The sequence below is a fragment of the Xiphias gladius genome, chromosome 16 (assembly GCF_016859285.1).
Source record: "Xiphias gladius isolate SHS-SW01 ecotype Sanya breed wild chromosome 16, ASM1685928v1, whole genome shotgun sequence".
NCBI classification, from domain to species: Eukaryota; Metazoa; Chordata; class Actinopteri; order Istiophoriformes; family Xiphiidae; genus Xiphias; species Xiphias gladius.
In genome coordinates, this window is record NC_053415.1 from 13,926,418 (window position 1) to 13,950,879 (window position 24,462).

Here is a 24,462-nt window from a genome sequence, read left to right on the forward strand (position 1 = left end):
TGTTCATTAGGAAAAACTGAGAACAGATGGAAATCTTTCACGTATTTAATAATTTTTTTCAAATCGACCTATGATTATGTCTGCTCAACTCCACTGTGGCCACTGCAGTTACAGTAAAGAGCTGTTGGATTTGCTTCTGGCTTTAGATACTCCTGATGGGAGAGCCCTTTGCAAAGGAATAGTTAAAGCCTCTAACCTTCACTAAAGTGCATCCCCGTAAGAAACCTGGCCTCATTTCCTCATAGACCCATAACCAAGCCCAGATAATGCCCTTTTGCGAGTAAAGAGGAGAGCAAACAGCAAGGTCTTCACTTCATTGAAGATAATCAGTAATTGGCCAAAGACATCGAACCCAGATAACTGAAAACAGACTAGGGGAACACAACAAGAGGGGCATTTAAGAACAGAGTGGAGCTGACAGTGCTATGAGTGCATGCAGGAGTAAATGCAGTGTAGTGGTGTGAAATTTTATGAACAGTGGTGGTTGTCCATGAGGGCCAAGACAGAACGGAGAGAGGCTTTCTTTACTGGGAGAGATGCTGTATCCACAGGCCGTTTGGGCTGGATAGAGCTGGGTGAATTCATTAAAGGAAGCGCAGTCTCTCCCAGCTGCCATCTCTCCCCCTGCAGCCAGACGCCGATCAATGGCAGGAATACATCCAAAACAACATTTAGCACAAGACCTCGGAAGCAGGGGTGCATTTAAGACTTTTCTGTTTGTGCACATCTCCCCTGGATGTGAGCACTGTTTCAAAATGTGCTATTGAAGTAGAGCAGGGGAGGTATAGGGGCAATGTGTTTGTATCACAACAGAGAAGATTGTTTAACACAGATGCTTCGAGATGAGGCATTCTGCTGTTTGCTGCTGTGTAGGGAACCATAATTGTATATGTTACAGTTATTCATATTGAATGAACAATATTTCTGTTTAAATACCATCCGGCACTGAAAGTCAGTGAAAAACCCCAAGTTTGTTACTTGCATCTTTAAGATTAATATACTCATCTGAGCAAGAACAGGCATGCAGGGACTGTTAGTATACACTTTCTCATTCCCATTCCTCTATGCATGTTTCTTGGTATATTATAAGATAATTTTTTGCCCATAAAATGTCAGATGATCAATACCAATGAGGTGTTAGTTGCAAAACTCTTAAGAAACTTAGCTTTTTTTAAGTTAACATTAATCCAACTTGCATCTTTGACAAATTTCATGAGTTATGTAATTTAAATTGCACTAGACACATATGATTTCAAGCATAAACCTGGACAAGCAAAAGCAAAATGCTTCTAGTACCATCTAGTGGTTATAAAAAATATTTATGTGATGATGCCATAGAGGACACATTAAGTATATTATATATACATATATATATATTATATATATATACACAGAGTAATGCCAACTGAATTCAGTAAATTATACTTGACTAGTATAATTTACTTGACATTTACTTTAAATTATACTTGACAATGTTAGGCTAATGTGTCCCATACACAGGCCATAAAGTGTGACTACATTGAACTTTGTGCTGGATCCCATTAGAAAATCATGACCTATGTATTCACTGTAGAAATCATTCTGAGCAGAGAAGCACCCCACTGTGTGCTGATGAGGTGGCTCGGGAAGACATTTCATTTTGCTGTTATATTTCATCTTTATCATTGTTTTTATATGATAATCATGAATGCCCTACTTACTGAGAACTATCTAATACAAAGAGTAAAATATATACTGTTTTATATTCTAAATAAGGGCAGAGTTTATTAGCCTAGTGATCTATTGCCTTATTCTGTACCAGATCTTATTTAGGCTTTAGAGTTAAGAGCTCATGGTGTTGCTTCCTGAACTACAGTGAACATGAATAACACATTGCTGGCAGTTCCCACTAAAATGGGTTAAAATGTGACAATGATTTTCTAATAACTATTCCACAGTTTTGTTTGTCTTTGGGAGGCAGAAAACACTAAATCTGACAATAAATCATACAAAAATCATACATTACAAACAGACTTTTTTTTATATATATATATATATATATATAAAACTATGCAGTCCATGACATTCATTGTTCAATGCACCGTTGTCCAGCTGAAAAATAAATGAAACAACAAACCAGGATGGTCATTTCAATTGTGTATACCCAGAGAAATGGCCATAACATCAAAATACAACCAACCTAGGTTTTGCAAACTGCATCTAAATCTTTGGAAAATATAAAAGCTAAATTTGAATATACAATGAATTCAAATATGATCAAAATCAGTCATACAGTATTTCTGATTTCCATCTTAATGGCTTATATCTAAAATTGGTGAAATATTTCACTGCCCTTACGCTAGAGCAAGCTCACAACTAGTTTCATGTAATATAAACATTTCATTCAATCACATACATTTAAAATTAATGTACAGCGCAGGCTAGTGAGGTTGTGTGCCACCTCTCCACCTGTACATTACCTCTCTTTTTTCTTTCTGCAGCAGTCTCAGTCCAGCATACAGAGCATGAACTATGACACTTCCTGAGAGGTCATTTTATCTCTCAAATAGAGAACAACAATCATTTTCTTAAAAAAATACCTGAATAGAGATGCAATGACAATGAAAAGTACGATAGCTTAGTTTTACTCAAATTCAACGGGACAGCCCTTGGTGGGATTCAACCTTCATTATCTTTGAAAAACCGTAACTGACAGGTATATATATAATTACTGTATACATACTGCAGTAGACATTCTATTGAAATGCTTTCAGTGAAAACCAAATCCAAGCTACTTTTTGTCACTTACTGAGAAAAACTACTTTCTTTCACTGGCGCCATGATGTCATTACAATCACAAGCTGTTTGCAGTACACATTCAGCTTTACAATATACAGGACAAGAAGTCATGTTTGAACTTTGCACAAAGGATTCACCACCACATATGGGCACATTACACATCCGAAGAATAATTTTCACCACACAAAACCGCACACCATCTTCAGCACCCGTGGTCAGTTATTACAGTCTGTTGTCAAATTCAGCTTTTTCTGAAAAAGAAAAAAAAAAAAAAGAACAAACCATGTACCACATTATGAATGTGGAGTCTAGATGAAGATAACAGTGGTTTCAGTTAGCATGGCTGTTCAATTATTTTGTAGATCTTTCTTCTTCAAGGCACAAGAACACTGGGAGTGTTTTTCCAGAAAGGCCCTGGAGTTAAGGTGCACGTGGGCCCTGAGGGATCTCTTGGCTCCCTTGTTCACAGGGTGATCCGGGCACAGTGGTGCTTAAGCTTGCAGGGAAGCACCCCACGGTTTAGCTGGTAAAACTCCACCAACTGGATCAAGTCAGTGAATTGTGTGTGACCATCATCCAGACTGTAGAATAACTCCCCTTCATCATCCACCTACATGAGCATGCATGTACAGCCAAACACACACACACACACACACACACACACACAAGGGATGAGTTACTGAAAATGAGGCTAAAATTTTGGAGGTAATTTTTGGAAGATTAATTAAAAGCATCTTGGAACTGTATATCCAAACAGTTGATTATACTCACAGGTAAGATCTGAAAGTGTTTGACTTTTTGCATGTGGCACAGGGACAGTACGAATGTCTTAGGGTTGCTTTGGCTGTCCCTCAGAAGAAATACTCTGAGAAAAAAAAGAAAACCTTACTTTTGCCCTATTTTTAAAAAAAAAAAATAAAAATTGCAATAAATCTATAACATATGAAAAAAAAACATTTTTGAACACATAATGTGTCATTTGCTGGTACTTAGAGAACATAGGACAAACTGTCTCTTAAAGTTCAATCTATTACAGACCAATAGAGAATCTTGCTTCAGCCCCCTTGTTTTTGCTTATTGGAGGTTTGCTTACGTTATGTTGACAGACTTAAATATGAAGATATGTTCAGAAGCTGTGATAATGCAGTAATGTAACACAGTTCTAATGTTTATGTTCTCCTAAAAGATTTACTGTATGTCACACTCTCAGTGATTATATTTTGTACCTACTCACCATTCAACTGTACTACTGCACGGTCAACTGAAAATGTATTTGTTAAATACATGGGATTTCTGTTGCGCAAAGAATTCAAATGTGATTCACATTAAATGCATTTGACAGGGCAAGGACCTTATAATAATAGTACTACCATGCTTGCAGATTTCTTTAATGACACACTGTAAAGAATGAAGTGTATACTGTAGCTGCTTACCCATCAATAAGACCCTGTTGAGTGATTAGACGCTGAGCTTCATCCCGAGACAGTTTGCTGTGGAACCACGGCTGAGACAAGTGGAGAGCTTAAGTACACAGAGAGACAATATGTTAAAATTATTTATGTCAATTGTGTACATACAGAAAATCGGAATAATAAAAATGTGTGCTACGAACCTATGTTTGACACTAAACTCTGTGATGTGGAGGGACTTCCATGACCGCTCAGACGGTGGCAGCTTTTCCTCTGAGGCAGAAATGAGTTGTAACCACATCATTAGTCAAATTAATTTCAGAATAAGTTAATTTATTCTGTTTCTCTTCTCTTATTATTCAAAGTTCATTTGCTTACAGCTGCTGACCTTAAAAGCTTATTTTGTTGTGGTATCCAGCTGTGTGTATGAATATACTCCAAGTTGTTCAAAAACATTAGGTAAATTCTTAATAATTCTTGTTACACTGGACATTAATAGGTAAGATTAGGTTGTAAATTGTAACAAAAGATGACTCCATTTGAAGAATTTGTTCCAAGATTCTCTCAAACCCTTTATTTTAGATATTTTCATTAAGTTATCCAAGATTTTTAGAAAACACGTTTCCTGTGGGTGAAATAACAACGATTTGGTTATTGCACGATAAAGCAGTGTACCCTTTTTTCTTGTTTACAATATTGGGAATATTCTCTAACTCTTGATCCGACTGACTCACCCTCCATGACAGGCCTTCCTCTACAGCCACAGACAACGCCTCAGACGGGTTCTCAATCACCCGGCTCTTTTGGCCAGAAAAGTCCATGGCAACCAGTGAGTTCTCTGAGATGCTTCTCTAAAATGATACAGTTATCATGTTGTTATTTTGGATGGACTATATGAGCTTATGTATGTTTAAATCCTTCCTTACTTTTTGCTTTATTTTCCCATGACACTCATCACATTTATGGAAAAGACGGAAGAACAAAAAATATGTCTTATACTCTACAAAAGAACCAAGGCTTTTCTTATTTTTGGCTTCCTTTTTATGCTATGGATAGGACGTAGATTGACTTTTGCTGTCTTGTGGTATTGCATTGCCATCTAGTGTCTGAGTAACATGACTCCATCTTCATCATTTCTAAATGATTCCAGATAGAAAACGCCATTGAAAAAAAGATTAGAGGGCTTTGAGAGGAATGACACATGGGCACATTTTAGTCCTTTAAGCTGCCATCTATTGAGTGGCTCTAAATAACTGTGCACACTGAAGAAAATTCTTCGTATCAGGATTAACAAGAAGCTTTTTAATTACCACATTCGTTCCTCTACCACCTACTAAGCTTGCAATTTAAACAAGTGGTTAAAACAAAGAGAGCGGTGTTTACTTTGAGGATAGAGACATTCCAGTTCCTCTTATCTACTCTGCCCCAATTTGAATGATGTAAAGATACCTATCATCACTTCACAAAGTTGTTACTTACAGTATCCTTGTGTTTAAATATGGCTTTTATTTACTTTTCTGTGTAAACCTATGAAGCTGTATTCTCAGGGTAGCATGTACAACTAAATCTGTCATGTAGACTACAGAAGATTCACAGCCTGAACCTGCTTTTGGCAGACTCATGTACTCCTCTATCTTTCTAGCTAATCCTCTTGGCGAGGCTGTTGGTCACATATGACCCTCTGACAGCAGAGAAGAGGTGATGAGTTGATAAATATGAGAGCAGCTGATCACTGTGTATTTTTAGAAAGCAGAGGGTTCATGAACATGTCCAAAAGCCATAAATAGATTGTGTTCACTGCCATAAAAATACTCCCAGTAGAGTCTGACGCTATTCTGGGACAAGAAACCTACATTAACACACTGAAGGTGCCTCATTTGTCCTATGCAATTATATTACTACACTGCTATGTTTTGGCATGTGTTAGCTCCAACAGATTTTTAACCCATGAAAATTTGTATTCAAAGTGGCATTAATTGATTTTCTCATGGTGACCCGGGCTTAGAGGAGATAGTTAGCTAGTTGCTAACATTATCAATATGTCAGTATTTTGGTGCTCAGTATGTATTATAAAGTGGGTTTATCACAGCTTTTCGGCTGGAAAAGGAAGGTGATTATTATAGCTAGAAATGAGGTTGATGATTGCAGAGTTTGCGGGCTAAAAACCAAAACATGAGCTAATGTTAAAAGGGGCTAAAAGGCTCCATCAGCTGAGGTGAAAGGCAAAGTTGTGTGGTAATGTGGGTTTGTCGCTATGATTAACTGGTTTCACATAGTCATTTGATTAATTGTTAACATACAAATGATTGATTAAAGCAGTTTTTAAAAAAATACATTTTTAAAACCACTTATTTTTGAAGTGTGTCACAATAAAATGAAATAATAAGAGCTTCAGCTTACCATTGGTGAGGCTTTTTGTTTCTGGTGTGGCTGAATGAAGTTTTGGTATAGCTGCATCCCATACTGAAACAGAGGGATGTCAGTATTTTAACTTCTAACCTCTTACATATTAACTTTAAAATACTTTCCCTAGACCTATGACATAGTGATGAAAATGGACAGATACAAATCAATCACAGTCTGTTGTGCTTTACTGTATATTATTTATAGACAAGCAGGAGAGTGACTAATGCTTTAAAGTGTATCCAGCAGACATCCAGACAATGAACACATGCTGCTTCTATCAAGAGAGGGAGCTAATCCAGCATCACTCAATAGTTTTCTCTTGACCTCCTCCCAAAGCTAAATCTGATTCTAGTATTGACTCAGCATTCCTCTTCTTAGACATAGACCCAGAGTTTGTGATCAGCAAGCCAACCTTTAACAAGCGCATGGCTGTGATCCAGCAGGTTCTGGTCGGCTCATCATCCGCACAAAGCAGTTTCAAGTCCCGGGCTGAACTACACTTTGTGGACTGGAGAGAGAAGTCACATTAAGACAAAAGGAGTTCAACACGCCAGAAATCAATACTTGTGCTCCTTTTGGTAAGGTTTTGGCATGTCTAGAAAGTGATGATACCTTGACACAGAAGCCGTAATCTGTAGGTGCTCCATGTAGTTTTTTGGCTGACAAGATGGTGTAGACATCACTGTCAGTAAAGTCGGCAATGAATTGGAGATGCCTCGGTTCCTAATAAAAAATTTAAAAAAGGACAGGATAGGAATGAACTTTCATGCAACATCAAATAGAGTTAGGTCTAATATTATTTTCTGCAACATGTCTGTCTGTATCGCTCAAGAAAGTAACTTATTTTTAGAAATGAATAAGACATGCTTCTATTAGAAAACTAAAACTGCAAACAGTGGATAAATACCATATTGTATTTGAATTAAACCATGCTTACAGTCTAATCTTTTAGGCAGAAGGAACATAATAGCTGATTTATGACAGAGGTGGAGGCTAGCACACTTACATTTAAACATTGCATATTTATCTATAAATAAATAAAAATTGTATTATCAGTAATTCAGGGTGTGGTTATCTTATAAGTGTAACGAAAGAGATAAGGATAAATTTAGAAATATTGATAGGGGCTGTACTGAGACAGTATCAACAGCCACATTGTGCCAGAGATAAATTTCCAAGGAAAAAAATAAAGCACAAGGACTACATTGTTCTGCTTTCATGTGACACACTGTTCCCACTTCCTTATTTAAAGTAAAGCCACAGCTGTTAGTGTCTGTGCTGACTGACTAGCAATGGGCCTGACCAAGACCACAGATGAATGGTAAACCTGCTAGAGTAAAAGTGAGCACCATACCAAGCCTTTCTGTGCTTGACAACAAAAGGTCTACTGTTGTAAGAAATGAAAGCAGTTGAGAAATGGTTATGTTGGCATGGCTGGTGCCTAGGTATAAGGTTCACTTGTCAGCAGCATTGAGAGCACTGTGTCTGCCTGGCTGCTGTGCCAGCTTACCTAAGGAAAATCAAGCTCAACCTGTTCCACTGCCCTCACACAACATGAGTGAGATTCTGTATATACAGAGGACGAACTCCTGAACCCACAGTGTAAAAACAGAGTACTAGGCTGAATCTCCATAGATCAAGTCAAGCATTTTAAATTTGCAATTGGTGCCATGCATTTCTTTTAGCCTGAATGTTTACTGTGTAGGGTAAGGACTGTATGCATTTAACTCAAGCAAGGAAAATACATGACAGACCTATGTAACGCAATTACATTGCAGAAGAATGGTTTTAGTTGTATGCAACAAATAACCCACTGATTTTTTTGTATTGCTTTTTATTTTCCTAAAATGCACACAGCAATCTGTGGATGATTTAGTATAACTGACCTTGGAAGTTCCTTTATTGGAAAAGTAAAGCCCCGACCTCCGGAGGACAAAATAAAATTTCTTCCAAGACTTCCTGCTTTGCTCTTTGGCATGGAGGTGTCCGTGTATCTCGGGACAAGTGCTGGAGTTGAGAAAGGTCTGTGTTGGATAGAGAAATATTTGTCAATAGATGGATGTGTACAGTAGATTTTCAAGGTAGCACAACCCCTTTAGAAAGAGGTTGAGAAACTCACAGCTGGCACTCAAGGGCAAATAGGGTCCGCTGTAAACAGAATGACCCTTATACCTGTATAAGCTGAGAGTGATCCACCATCCCATTAGTTTCACTGGATATGGAGACCATGTGATCCGGGAAAAAGTCCTACCAATATGAAATAGAATAGAGGTGGGTTAGTTCAAAGAGGATATACCAAATGCAAAATTATGTGAATGAACGCATCACCATGCACATAATTTCGTCACAAACTCACCAGAGGTTTCCTGAAGAATTCATATTTTGCATAATTCTTCCTAAAATACAGCCGGCTGTCTGTGTCCATCCCCCAGCCTGATAGCACCTCCATAACGGACTCATGGTCTTCAATGGTTCTTTCTAGTGAGACAAGGAGAAAAGAAAATGACCAACAGGTTAACTTGTTTTTCACTGCTCTGTGGATAAAAGCTGGAATCCGAATAGAATCAGCTACAATGCCAAACCAAAGTTAAGGATACAACTTTAAATATCACAGAGAAATTATACCGGCAAAAGATCTTGCTGCAAAAGTTACTGTATATTGCTTAACAGTGAGGCTTGGGGTTTGATTATTAACCTTGTATCAATGTGTAACCTCTGGATTAGTGTGTGACTCTCGAGTAAAGAAGTACAACATAAACATTAATTATTTCCTAGAACTAAAAATGTTTTTTGAATTAATGGAAAAAACTTTTTTGGTTCAGACAGCCATGTGAATCAGTGTTGAACAATGAAAAACGAACATTATCAGGTCAAGGAAGTCATCAAGCAACAAGTAAGTAGTCATGATTTACATGGCTATTAAAATAAATCTGAAAAATGACATATGCGCTCTTTATAAATTATTTAACTGAATAAGCATTTATAGATATGCCCTTTACATATGAACTGTGAATGTTGTGCAAAAAAGCAAACCACATTGTACAGCCTAAATACCATAAAAACCATGTATCCGAAGCCACTAAACTTTCTCTGAATTGAAAAGGATAATTGAGCATTGAGATGCTGCATTTTGACACAATTCAAAAGGGGTTCTTACAGGGTTATATTAGCCCAGGGTTACTATGTCAATCCACAGAGTAGAATTTAATCCAGTAGTATATCTGAATACGTTTAATAACAAATATCTAGATACAGTGTTTTCTCTGGATAGCAATGATATGTACAATGACTAAATACAAAAAAATTGATGACTGGAACAGAACAGATGGATGAATTATGTAATGTGTGCAACAGTGTGAAAATGCAGCCGAGAAATAATTTATGCAGTCATACTGTCCCCCTGCAGATCAGTGTTAATATATCATTGACAAATATGTGTGTCTTTCACTGTTGGCTTACTAAGAACTATATTTTACAATATTGAATGCAAGTGGAGGTGATTTCCCTTTAATTTATAAATACTGTAATCACAGTACATGTTACGTAAATATTTAGAGCTAATGGCAAATCATTTGAGAATATGCATCAATTCAAATTGTAAATCGGCACCAGCAGGTAATGCTGCTTTACATCAACCTCATGCATTCAACGACAAAAGCCATACAGACAGTACTAGTAGGGTTGAAAAATGATACATTGAGAGAAAATCCATGTCTCAGTGTAGACAGTGATGTCTTCATAATTGCACTACACTACCTCTCTACTAATGCAATTCCAATAGAGGATGAGTTATAACATTCTACACAAGGAAAATCTATTATTAATGTCTCACAGTGATAAAGACAAAATTCCAACATCAGCTCCACTCACATTTTACACCATGTGGTTTGGGATTCAACAGAACACACAGTGGACATCACTTTGTTCCACTCTCATACATCTAAACATTTCACCACGCCACTACCTACCGCCACCCCTCCCATCAAATCAAGCAAACCTCGCCCATAGGACTAACAACATTAACATCACATGAAACTCATATTGTAAATATGTAAAAAAAAATCTGAGAGGTGCTGGTTTCATGTATATTTAGACCAAACCTATAACCTGAACTGACTTGGACTCTCATGAACATTGCATGAAACTTTGTCCTTGAGCCAGAAAGAAATTTAGTTTTCACTTCATCATTTAGTTCAATGAACATTATTTGAATTGCTGGGAAATATCTGAAATGTGTTCAATGTTTCAGAGGTGTGGAATCAGACTAGGAAGAAATTTTAATATAGCAATTTGGTTAATAGATTGAAATGACACCTTTAAAGAAAAAACTTTATTTGGTACAATGTACAGTACAGGAAACCGTGAGTTTCTGAGCGTCTGATTGCCGGTTGCAGTGGAACCTATTGATCAAACAACTTGAGCATTTCGAGATTTGCTTAGGGTAATGACCATGTTTTTGTTGGGATTTTTACATTCTCACAAAAAGATAATTTTGCAGAAAAAACAAAATCTTACCTATTCCCAGATGGGAAAGGTGTTCAAAAAGAGTCCAGCTGTGGTCATCGATGCAGTGGTTTTTCAAGACAAAAAGCTGGCATACGTCTCGGGCAGTAATGTCACTGGGAACTTCTACTGCTCTGCTGGTGTTATCTTCATTATAAACTTTGATTACCTGCAACAGAAGCATTAAATTAGCAAACTATTCACTGGGATGGGATACCTTTTTTACCTTCAAGGAATACAAGCAGACTGCTGTTTTTTTGGCTTGAAGTACTGCAATGACCAGCATTAAAAGTGAGGCAAAGTATTGGACAAATTAATCAGTTTGACCCACATACAGCAGTTAGGTAGCTCCTGTTTTCTATTACAGCAACAATTAAAAAAATCAGAACATCAGAGTTAGTGAAAAACCTACAGAGTAGAGAATAATGTTCAAAGCATGTTCCAGGATGTAAAGACTTGAGCTTATGAAGAAAAGCATGCAGTAATCTTGAAATACCACACTGGGACATCAAACACTTAATGTAACACAAATGAATCCATCTCAAAGTATAACTTACCCCCCCCCTGTTTGAAGCCAAGCAGTGTTCTGAGGTTGGGCAAGCTCTGTAGCCTATACATGGCTGAGTACACAGCATTGCAAAGGAGAGCTTTTGTAAGAAACATAAAAACACGCATCAGACAGCACAGTGAGTGTCAGCGGGAGGCAATGAGTCTCTCCCTCCCTCTCTTTCTCTCTCCCTTTCTCTCTCTCTCTCCCTCCCTCTCTCCCTCTCCCTCCCTCCCTCCCTTGCTCTGTGCTGCAGTGGAGCTGAAAGGAGGTAATTAGACAAAACTGCCTCTTAGCACTGTGCTTTTCTGACTCCACATATCTGTGCTGCTGGGGCTCAATACCAAATCACCTGCTACCTTTCCTCACCATGCAGAGTCAAGAAGCCAGAGATCAATCTGCTCTTTCACTAGTGCGTGGAGAGAGAGAGAGAGAGAGCGGCAGAGAGAATCACAAGGCTCCAACCCCCTCTCTATTCACATTCACACATCCATAGCAAGCAGAGATCCCAGCATAATGCCTTACAAGGGCCAAGAGAGCAATTATAAAAGGTGCTGGTTAAATGTAATGGTGGTTGGGTCAACTCGGCCCAAAGTTGACAGAGGCGAGTACAGAGAAAAAGGGGGGTGGGGGTGGGGGCGGGGGTGGGGGGGCAGTGAAGACCAAATGGCTCTCTTTTCTCTCAGTGAGTACTATTGGTAGTTTAAAGCTGGGCAGGACGAGCCTGACTCCTTTTGTGGAGATAAAAGGAGGTCAGAGCTCTCCAACAGGGCTGACGTTTGAGCCCTCAAGGAGTCATCAGCAAATGGGAGCCTTCAGCTATGACCTCACCTCTCAGCGTAAACCATTTAGTGTTTAATCAGCCCTTGTGGAGCCTTACAAGACAAATATCTTTGTTTATAGATGCCCAACAAAGACGAAGCCCTACATTAAATGGATTACTCCAGCAACCGGTGTGTAATATATTTAACACTGCATCATAACACTGCAGGTTAATTTTCTAAAAATCTTTTTTAAACCAAAACACAGACAAAGACAACAACAGCTGAGTCGTAGTGCAAAATCATATTCATTTAAAATACACAAACAACAGATTAAAAAAAAAAATAAAAATATTTATTTGCTGCATCGCTGGTCACGACTGCATTTAGCCTGGGCTTCAGTTGAGTTACTTTAAGAAAGTGACTTCCTGAGAATTGGCCAAATCAAATCATTCAGGCATCACATTTCAACAGGGACAGGGTAGGGTTTGTCAGAGGGGGAGGAAAGCCTTTTTTAGGGCACTAGCATTGCAGATGTACCTTTATGTTTGCATTACTTCGCACAGACCAACTGAAAATATTAGAGTTAGTTTCATGCAAAGTTTACTTTGGATGTCGAGAAGACGCACAGACAGTGAATGCCCCCATGAGGATAAAATTTTATCTTAACAATAACATTTATCTGATCAAACACTCTATACTACTATACTACGACTATAACCTGTATACAATAACCTTTGGTTGAGTACAAGTTGAAGAGTCTTGGAGATTATATGTTGTTAAGGGGTTTTATGTTATAAATTGTAAAGACCTAAGGCAACTCTGAGGCAGCTATGTGTTCCACGCCTGCGATAAAGTTACTTTACATAAAAACTGTTGCCCAGGTGCTTTATCAGTCAGTTTCAAAATTCACACGAAGGCGTGTATATTCTATGGCCTGCTGAGAGCTTTCCCAATCATAAAGCAATTTTTTAATTTTCAGAGAGATTCCTTGTTTTCTTGAAAATTGAGAAATGGATAGGGACCGTGAGATAGAGTAAGGGAGGGGCATGGGTGGTCTGATTTTGGTGGTCTCCTGTCTTCTCCTCTAGCGCCACCACGAGATTGGTTTTGGTAGAAATATCTCAACAAATGGTTGATGGATTGCCATGAAATTTGGTACAGACACTCATGTTTGCTTCTGGATGAATTGTAATAGCTTTGGTGATCCTCTAATTTTCCATTTAGCACCACCGCCAGGTCAAAATTTCAAATTTTGTCTATTATATTGGTATATGAGAAAATATCTGCAAAATTAATGACATTACCAACAGCCTCTGACGTTCGTTTTGTGCTAGTTAGCAAATATTACCATGCTAACACGCTACACTAAGATGGTGAACATGGTAAACATTATACCTGCTAATCATCAGCATGTTAGCATTGTCACTGTGAGCATGTTGACATGCTGACAGTAGCATTTAGCGTAAAGCACCGGCTGTTGCAATACACAGCCTCACAGAGCCACTAGGAAGGCTGTAGACTCCTCTTCTTGTTTCGGAAAGTGCTTTAGCACCATGTTAGTGCTGCTGTAGAGGGTGGACATCGGAGCCACACAAGCAGACCAGTTTCCTGTGAGTGCTGTCTCCATGGTTACCATGAAAGCATTATTTTTTGTTACATTTGCATAATTATCACCAATTATTTGATGTCAAATAGTGGGTGTTTGGCCAAAGGCACCAAAACGGTTTTCACATGGTTCGCTATCAAAAGCTATTGAAAAGCAAGGCACAGCACCAAGGAGAAATGAATTTTGCTTTGCAAGTTGTTTTAGATTTATTAATTAACTTAGTTGATGTCTTTGTCATGCAGAAAAGTAGCAGATGTTGTTTCCAAACATAAAAAATATTACATTCTGTATCACAAAGAAGGATGTATAAAATTATGTGTTACACATTCAGGATTTTCAATTTGAAAATGGCATCTTGCGTTTGAATTTTTAACTAGGTATACAGTTAAGTATAGTAAATGTCAACATCTTTTTGACCTCTATTATTCAGTGATATGAAAATATCAACAAATCAAAATTGACCCATCGCTCGACTGGCTCCCTGTTTTTTTTCGGATCTGCAGACGTGTAGTTTTCTACTGATGTTGCACTCCAAATTAAATTACAACTTTCAGCATTCAATTGAGAAATACATAAAAACACACAGTTTATAATATCAATAGATAGGTCAAATAATTACAACCACTGCACTCAATGTAATTACTCTGAGCTCTACAATCTAATTATTGTATCATTATGCATCACTGTAACCCACCAGGTAATTGACAACTGAGTAAATATCACTGTTAATCATTGTTTGAGAGTTTCTAATAACTGGCCAGGCAAGGTAGCATTCTGCGTAAACCGCTGATGTATTTATCAGTGAACACAGACCTGCATTCATTAGCAAGTAGCCCTGATCCAAATTTACACATGCTTTCACCTGAAAAGCATTCATGTCCACCTACATCATGTCAATCATATACACCTATTGTGTTGCAACATGCACAAATAAAGAATGTTACCTGGAGAGTTACTTCTCTGATAGATTATTGTTTCTCACTTTAAAGAAAAAACAGAAAGTTGGCTTCAGCTGTTCTACTAAAAATAAGAGTTTCTTTAGTAAATTGTTGGGTCAACCTCATCTGACAGATACTGGGCAACGATTTTAAGTGCATCTGCAATGTGTGATAGTTTCATTTTGATCTCATTTGGTTGTGCATGAATGAATGAAGTGAATCTAAACATCTGCAAATCTAGTACTAGTATTAGCAGTAATAGTAGTAGTTGCTGTAGTAGTATCACCATATTTGTAGTAATTATACAGTATATGCATGTAAGATGTCATAGTTATAGTAGTACCCAATTTGGTTAGTTTGGTACTAGCTGGGTTGGTTGTGCATGACATTGATCTTGAACTTTATTTTGAGGTAGTTTAAATCTCTCCATCCAGATAAAATCTGGTACTTGGGCTGAATTCATTAAAATCTGACCTGCTGCATAGCCCAGGAGTGCCAAGCATAGATCTAGGCAACTTTCAGCAGTGACACTGTTAACCTTTCCTTGTTTTCACACTTCCCACAGGACACAGTATTGTTAGCTTAGTAAAAATGGCAGAACCAAACAAAAATTTTAGCCTCCTCAAACTCAAAGACTTTGTGCTAGCTAGCATTGCCCTCGTGCATTGATGATGCCCTGGTTCGTGGTTTGTCCCTCCTCAAACCATTGTTGGTAAGTACTCACCACTGACTGGGAGTACCCCACAAGCCTTGCTGTTTCAAAGATGCATTGACCCAGTTGTCTGGCCATATTGATTTGGCCCTTTTTTTTTTTTTTTTTTTTTTTTTACTCCCTGAGCTCTTTGTACCTGCCCATTTCCCCCGTTGTTCACTTACTGCCTAATATATCGCTGACCTTGAAGTGCACCATTGTTGCGAGATAATCAACATTATTCACTTCATCTGTGAGAGGTCATAATGATTTTGCTCAACGGTGTATACTTGCACTGATGTATACTGTATATGATGAGCTAATACTGGTCAATAATGTCTGCCCGCCAATTTATCAGTCAGGCTCTAACGCTACAGTATGCAACTGTAAGCTACATTCAACACACTACGATGCTAACTTTTGTAGCACTGTGTCACAGAGGTGAGGGTTAAAGTGGCGGGATAAGAAACAGAACATAATGTGCTGTGTTACAAAGGGCTCCCAATGAAAAGCAAAAAAAAAAAAAAAAAGTAAATCCAGACATAATGTATGCAGGACTATATATAGCTTTGTTGAATATAAACTCCTCTATTAGACCTTCTTATCTCAAGGACAGGACAGTTTGAGCCATTTTGCCAATTAGACTACTATGGTTTAACCTTGAACTGCACTCTCACAGCTGCAGCTCTATCACCGAGTGGTGGTGAGGAGGTGGCCTCCAAACTTGTCTATCTAAGAAAACCACTGAAAAATGTCCTCTCAGCTCCCTACCGTTATAACACTGGAAAAACAGAAAGACTCAGCTTCATGTAGGACCTTCTCTTTAATGGACAGACCAGGTGCTATTTACACCTTAACAGTTGCTTTGTCCACTGCATTATTGGTGGGTTACACTTGTTGCCTTTAAACATTAACTAAGTTACTAGGGCACTGAGTGCTGAAACAGAATTGGACCACTTAGAAATATAAAGTAATAGCCAGAATACCATTTGCACCAATGAGGTGATGAATTACAACAGCAGACAAATGTTATCAAGCAACACTGATAAGCGTGCTGGAAAGCTAAATGCTACTTAATGCAGTAAAAATGATGATGATACTTGACCTGCTGGAGGGGTTACTATTGTGAACATACAGTAAATAAATATTTCGGCTCATTGTCATTCTGCGAAGTTTGTTGGGATTGGATTAGTCCACCATGTTTTGAGGGGGGTTGATAAATATCAAAAATGTATACATTATTAGGACGTTGAAGCAGCAGTTGATTTCATTGTTAGTATGATATACAGGTTGAGAGCCCATTGACAAAGTAAAAGTAAGAGCAAGCCATCATAACATAGAAAGCTAACATTTTTCAAGATTAGGAAAGTCAGTTTCAACAAGTAATGGCACAGGCAAATTGTTGTGAACAGAATATGAACATATTTATGAAGATAAAAACTTTGGAAAGTTTACATATAATGCTCAGCTAGCAACATCTGAGAAACAGTTTAAATTTAGAAAAATCTGCGATCAGGAAAAGAATGCAGGGCTTTACTAATATAGAGGGAAAAGCTTTAATGTTAAAGAGATTCTACAGAGGAAATCCATCCAAGATTCCTACCCGCTTCTGCAGACAAAGTGGTGTGATGGCAGGCAAAGTCACTCTTCTCGCATGGAAATTCATGCTTCTGCCTTAGGTGCACAATTAGCTGCATGAAAAATATCCGTACATAGTGATTGACAATAGGGATAATGTAAAAATTGTGGTTCTAATTATAAAATTAATACTATGGTATTTAATACAAAATAATTTTTTTATATATGGTAACCCTATTAGATGCGACGGAAAACCAGTGAGATCCTTCACAGTGAAAGTGTGAGAAACTAACTCATGTCGCCTCCCTGCAACACAAACTCCTCCTTTGTCCTTGGGAATGTAAAAGCTTTATCCTTTTCTCTCCTTTTAGAAAAGCAGTTCCAAAAAACAAAACTGAAAGTGAGAAAAAAATATTTTCTCATGGTGAACAGAGGTAAAATATACAGTCCAAGGGCAGAGAAAGCTAAAATACTTGGAATCAAAGTAACAAATTCTGCCAAGTGATAAAAACAGCAAAGGAGCTGAAGATTTCCCAGAAAGTACTTGTACCAGATTGTTTTTGCTGACTTTGAAGACAGACGCTACATGACTATTTTTAGTTTCTGACATAATACATTTCACTAAACAAGGATTTGTATGCATATTCATGAAAATTCTGCATTAATGTTGTATACTTTGAGTGCTGATATTAGACAAGAATCTCGGCAAAAAGATGACCATTAAGCAATCTGCAGTTTAATAACTAAAGAGTGTATTGAGGCAAATCAAATAAAGTGGCATTCTCATATTCTTGCAACCACATGATGGGATACTGACTGACCTGTTAGAGCTACATCGGCCTTTATTTTATTTTTTATTATCTTTACAGACAATGCACAAACCGATCTGCCAATTCACGAAATACGTAAATTAGAGAGTTACTTGGAAAAAGCCTGGGATAGGAGGGAAAAATCTCATTATCAAGATATACTAATCTTTAGGCTTGTACTATAGCGCTTAATTTCTTTCTTCTGCTATTCAGTGTACAATTAATTTTAAATTTTGCACATAAGTACGTGCTACTTGAAAATATATCCGCTACAAGTACATATAATATTATAATTCATGTTTTTCTTTTGCATTTGTATACTGTATGTGTTAACAGAAGATTTTTATATATAGTGGTTTCTTGTAATGGATGGTCCAAATGTTTGGCTAGACAAAAAAAACGAGTTAACACACTAATTATGCATTTTAGTCTTAACAGTGTTCTTAATATACTTTAAATTTGTGTAAATATTCATACAATGCTTTAGCACGACTGTATGGTCATATCCTTAAAGCTCTTTGAGAAAGAGAGAAAGAGAGAGAGCGAACAGGCATTCAAAATAGCCTCAACCCCATAGCCACAATTCACAACCCACATCTGTTTTACTGTAAGACTAGACAAAGAGGCCTTGTGAAAATGAGTGTGCCATCCTTCTAGGACACGCCCATTTTCAAGCCTCAGTATTAAAAATTATAGATCAATGTCGAAGTTTTTGAAGTTGACAGGTATATTTTTAGGTCAGATGTACATTTAAATAGTTTGCCTCCAGTTTACCATGCTACAATGAATCTAACATTCCCACTGGTACTGTACAGAACTATACTAGAGGAGCCATTTCACAAGTTACAGTACACAAAATATACCAGATGCTGTAGAGGGCAGATTCCATTTCAATAAATCTATTAATAAGGAGGAAACAGTTGCAGACCACAAGGAGCCTGAAATTCATTGATGAAGACCAAACACATACAAACTTTCATTTTAAGATCGTGTGTACAGATACAGTTCTATCTAGATTATATATCAATTGTGGTGTGAAAGCTGTCTGATTATGAATATGCATGGGTCTACATTTCTTTCATCTCCTCTCCCTTTGGACATATGCAGTATATGTTATTATATCTAACTCCACAGCACTGAATGTGGAAGTTTGGCACCAATCATTGTCCTCTCTTTCAACTCATGAGAACAGACAGGAAAAGAAGAACCTCCCACAACAGGGTTCATGTTTATCTGGAAACACAGCACACTGATTTGTGTGAGCACAGACAAACAGACGCTGCTAGTTATCACACGGCTAAAATGAATTTGAATTAATGGAGCCAGAATGATAACAGAGTCTCCACAACTCTCATAACAAAGCCAGCTCCAGACACATTGTCCTTGACCACAGCTGATTCAATCAAGACCCCCTTGTAGGCTCTGTCAGAGTAACTAGACAGCAACCAGAGATGCAATAGTGCGCATATGCAGGTATACAGTGTATACCCTACTCTAGATGGGGCTTTACAGTATACTCACTTAAAAACAACCAGAGACACATATCAGGTTCCCTCTTGCACTAAGACATAGCTAGTCATGTTACAATCCTATCTGTGGGAGATTTTTTGTTCCCCGAATTTTGGCCTTTAGGCAGCGCCTCTGCCCAGGGAACTGGAATGAGAGATGTCTTTCGATATTGAGGGAACAGAAGCCTCCTCCATTTCTTTGTCATTCCATAACCCATTAGCTGGGTGGAAAGGGTGGAAAGTGAATGATTATAGATAAAACAGTAAAACAGTAAGTAAAGGCAAGACAGGTTTATTTATATAGCACCATTCAGACACCAGTTGCTACTGTGTATAAATAAATCAATAGCAGCTATTGTGGCACATGCATACCAACCAACAGAAAACAAACACGTCAAAGCGTAATAAAACTACATTACAAAGGAAAACTGTGGAAACCATGAAACTGACAACAACTACAACCTAATTTACTGTAAAGGGAGAGTCATCTGCAAAAAAGGAGATGATGAGATAGATTTAATGTTAGTTGACGGTGTTACAAGGGTGGTCACTGCACTGTTAATCAGTGCCATTCAGACCACTGTTACCTCAACAGGTGCCGAAATTCAGACTTGAAGTCCTGAAAGTCTGGCAGAGTATAAAATAGCATAAAATATAAATACTCAAGTAAAGTACCACAAAATTGTACTTAAGTACTGTATTTCAATCATTGTAATTGTTGCTTTCCACCATTGCTACTTGCTGCCATTTTGGCCATTACTCGTGCCACAAAAAACTTTAAATATGGTCAAAGGGTAGAGCTAGGAATGAGGTAGTTGCAACCAGTATCCAGTGGTCATTAGAGGAAATGCAGTTTAATGCACTACCTCGCTGACTCTGGACTTAAAGACCTTGTCCAAGTTGTTTTGCACAGGCACAGTAACTGTGCTTAAGAGGTGTGCTGTGTCGTACACAGTTAACTGTGTCAACCGTCAGTGAGAAATGGATTTTCATTTAAATGTTTGACAAAATCCAAGTGAGTCTGCATTTTCAGATGCATTCATTTAGTATTTAAAGCTGTCTGGTCCAGATAAGATCATAAAAGAGGGTGAACACAGCGTACTTGTCTGTGTTTTATTGTTTGTGTTTCAGAGAGAGAGGGAGGTGCCACTTGTGTTTGACATGGTATAAATCACATTCTGTGATTGACCTATTCATATCACACTAGTCTCACAGTTTAATCCCTGGTTGTTGCTTTTTACACAAGACCTGCATCTGCAGCTGTCATTCCACAGACCACAGTTAAGCCATAAAAAAAATACCACACCTTGTTCATTTGGTAAACATAGTTGAACTTTAACTGGCAATGTTAACATCGACATTCATCAAGACAAAGCAGAAGACGTGGGTTAGCATTATAGAATTTAATTTCTTTATTTGGGCTCATTAGTAAATGTTACAATTGAGAAGGACAGAATTTCATGTTTGACTTGGACTAAAAGTCACTTCCAGTGTCTACTGGGTTACTGTAATCCTTGAATAATTTTAAAAAAACTATATTGTAATGCTATAGTTACTATGAAGGACCCTTCATTCCTCTATAAAAACCCAAGCAATGTTAAGATCTGCATCAAAACCTGGTGGAGAAAAGGTTTCTGAAGCCAGACAATGTTGTGTTGAATCATTCAAACCAAAAAGAAACAATTTTATCCCACTTGACTGTCAGTCTGAAGGGGGTAAGAGAGAGACATGGAGAAAAATAAAGGGGCAGCATGTGCATCCACACCAAATGACTTCCTATATATAACACATACTCTCTGTTAGGCACAAGGAATGAAAGCTATGTGACTCCTCTAATTCTTACGCTCCAATTCTCACTTTAAGTACTGCATTGTAATGATTTACTGAATTATTTAACCACTCAAATCAGTGTGTTCTGCGTGATATGAAAAACCAGAAAAAACAAAAAACCAAAAAAACAATTTAATTATTTCGAAACTTAAAATAAAAAAAGATGTCTGCGGACTGTGGTTGTGACTTGCAATGTTCCTGAGACCAGCGCTCACTCATCGACCAAATGTTGTTTATAAAGTTTATAAAATACAAATATCTCAGCTTACCTCTGTTTTGCCAGTAAGCAGCTTTCTAACAAATTATTAAGTAGTTGAGAGAACATGTATAGATGGTTTATATCTGTTAAGTGTGACCCTGAGGACCGTGTAACATCTGTTGTAGAGGAGTGGCTGAAACTCAGAGTGAAGAACATGGACATGATGCATGTTGCATCTGAAATAACATCTCTAAAGGGGCAGGCATTTCCTCTGACTCATATGGCTGAACTGAGCACTCAACACCATCTGGACACAGACTGTCTGTTTGCTTCTGGTTTCTGGTAAGAGTCCAAGCATGACTGCCCACTATATTCCTGGAGAGTGGAGGCGGTGCCAGCTACTTGGACTTCCCCAAAAAGTGTTTATTATCCCATTGTATTGTGAAGATATACCAGTTCTTCCAAGATGTTGCACTCAAAGCCAGGTCACACTGCCCTTATCAACAATATCAACATGGAATTGTCTGCGTCATGACAAACTGGTAGTACAAAAGGTCTCACAATCCTGCAAATATTTACGGCATCATTATGTCATGCTAAAGTCTGTCCTTGTGTCTGCAGCGATGTTGTGCTGTGGCTGAGCCGACAGCCTGAGAAACTGAACCCTCGGCGTTGCCAGTGGGCACTTTTCCTGAGGTCAAACTCAAAAGTGCAGGAGGGTTTTATTTCACAAAGTAATCTCTCATGTCACAGTTGTATGTCTGAAACAGCTGAGGTAGTATAGGACTCACACTAATTCATTCACCATGGAAACGGATCTGTCCTAACAATCCAGTTGTCTTAACCTACTGTATAACAATGCATTTTCGTGCAAAGTTCACCTGACTACCCACTGACTTTAAATGCATTTAGTCATATATTTTTCTGGAGGCAGTTGTGCTGACACCAAATCTAAGTGTCTCCTGACATAATGTGGCCATCGTGACTTGGTGGTTTTGTTATGGAAATGGACCATGACACTGCAAACACAAGGCTAACAGGGGGCTCAGAAAAAACGGTTTCTCACGGGTGAAGTAGCTTTAAAGCCTGAGTAAAACAAAGCAATGTCAGGCAAAGGGTCTCAGCTAGACACCGAGTTGCTTGAGATACCACGAAAGCAGACGTCACTGCTGTTTTTTTAGCCCACTCATTTCATAATCTAAGCTTGGCCCTAGTAAAAGATCATTATTTTCAGATAATTGTAACTGATGGGGAAATTACTACCCAAAAAGACACACTGGGAAGCTCAATGGACAATTTTCCTTTATGGCAGAGCTGGAAGGGTGGGTGTGGGATGAGTGCTGCACAGTTGGAACAATGATGTCACTGGTTTCTTGAGTGCTGCTGAAATGAGGTCATAACACTGTGAAATGAGGATTGTCACACAAAAACAACTGTTCAGTCTGACATACTCCCTTTGTCTTCCCAATACTGCTGCTGAAAAGGCTAAGTAAGAGGCTGTCATGCCCATGAGATGCAAACACTGGCCTCATCAACAAGATACATAAGGATCACTTTGAGATTTGCTAACAAGGGAACCGCATTGGTACAGAGTGTGGGTCAACTGGGTGTCATTTTGCCCCTTCGCTGAGAAACCTAAGGATCATTCTCGTGACTATCAAAGAAAATGCCAAATCCGTGAAAATCTCTGCCCTGTCTTCACAATGGGCTGGTGAGAGCACAGGAGAAGTGGCAATCCCTCTGTAATTTTCTGATGTGAAACCTTGAGTTGAGTGAGGAGGGAATAGAATAAAAGGGCTCATTTGAGACTTTGTATATCAGGTGGAGAAATTCCAGTGTTAGATGATCAAGCAATCTTACCACAATGCATGCAGAGGAACAAATGCCAATTTGATTACATTCTTGCGCTAATCACAAATGCTCTACTGAGTACAATGGAAGCTTAAAAAATGAATAAATAAATAGAAAAAAATCCACTCTCTGTACGTATTTTTCTCAACCCGAAAGCAACACATTAGCAGAGAGAGGTCTAATACTGCTGACAGTCACTGGTAACTGCTGGGCTCTGTAATTTCTATCTTTCCTATGAGTCACTGCTTTGAGCTGCCCCCTGCTGCTACACATGCACACAGGAATACACATACACATAGACCACAAAGATACTGAAAAACCTGAAATCAACTCCAGCATACATTATAGGGATCCACATCCAGGAAATATCTAGTGGTCGACAAACCAGACTAATTTAACAGCCCTGGAAAATGTATAGACAAATACATTTTGAAACCCATGCACTTTTGAAGCAGACCCATAATTGTTAGCTTTCCCACATAATAAATGTGTTCTCTTTTTAGAATTTGACAGTGAGTTCTGCATAAACGTACAAATTTAGATACAGATCACGGGGTCACATGGTAAATATTTTTTTGCTTTGCACAATAATCAATGTTCTCCTGACTTGCACTCACTGCTGAAAAAACAGCAGGAAATAAATTGAACGATTACTCATCATGAGTTGTGTATGACCTACATTATGTCTGCCAAAATTATGACATGGGGCAAGCAACAATAGCTGTAAAACACTATGGCGGTACGGCATTGACAAAAATGCTCTAATTAGCAAATTTATCTTTTCATAAGTTAGCCGTGTAGTGAAGCTGTGTGGGTGTGGCTGTAGTAAGAGCAGTACTCAGCTGGAAACATATTTTTAAGCCAACTCTGATAAAGTCTGCGAGCAACAGTTTTAATTTCAGCTGACAAAATCAACTGTTGTTTAAACTTCTTCGTGAAATCAAAGATCCACTGTTTCCAATGTTTCTATAAATACTAAGTAGTAAATCTGTTACTGTTATTGTCAACTGCATATGTGCTGTACTAGATTGGAAAGCTTGACAAG

The 24,462-nt window shown here is 38.1% G+C and overlaps 1 protein-coding gene across 2 annotated transcripts in view; it reads right to left on the reverse strand.

Annotated features, from left to right (window-relative positions):
• Positions 1-2,608: 2,608 nt before the first annotated feature.
• Positions 2,609-24,462, reverse strand: part of grb14 (growth factor receptor-bound protein 14) — a 30,980-nt gene continuing 9,126 nt past the window's right edge. Inside the window, exons 1-13 of one of the 2 annotated variants that reach the window (XM_040148331.1) lie at positions 17,246-17,538; positions 11,109-11,265; positions 8,950-9,071; positions 8,766-8,840; positions 8,480-8,617; positions 7,206-7,316; positions 7,006-7,101; positions 6,588-6,650; positions 4,922-5,038; positions 4,391-4,460; positions 4,212-4,299; positions 3,550-3,643; positions 2,609-3,388 (exon numbers count right to left, since the gene is read on the reverse strand). In XM_040148331.1, coding sequence (XP_040004265.1) covers positions 3,242-3,388; positions 3,550-3,643; positions 4,212-4,299; positions 4,391-4,460; positions 4,922-5,038; positions 6,588-6,650; positions 7,006-7,101; positions 7,206-7,316; positions 8,480-8,617; positions 8,766-8,840; positions 8,950-9,071; positions 11,109-11,265; positions 17,246-17,308 — 1,341 coding nt within the window. In that variant the 5' untranslated portion in view covers positions 17,309-17,538 and the 3' untranslated portion in view covers positions 2,609-3,241. Of the gene's footprint in view, positions 3,389-3,549; positions 3,644-4,211; positions 4,300-4,390; positions 4,461-4,921; positions 5,039-6,587; positions 6,651-7,005; positions 7,102-7,205; positions 7,317-8,479; positions 8,618-8,765; positions 8,841-8,949; positions 9,072-11,108; positions 11,266-17,245; positions 17,539-24,462 lie in introns of those variants that run through there. The other variant, XM_040148330.1, reaches the window with a different exon arrangement.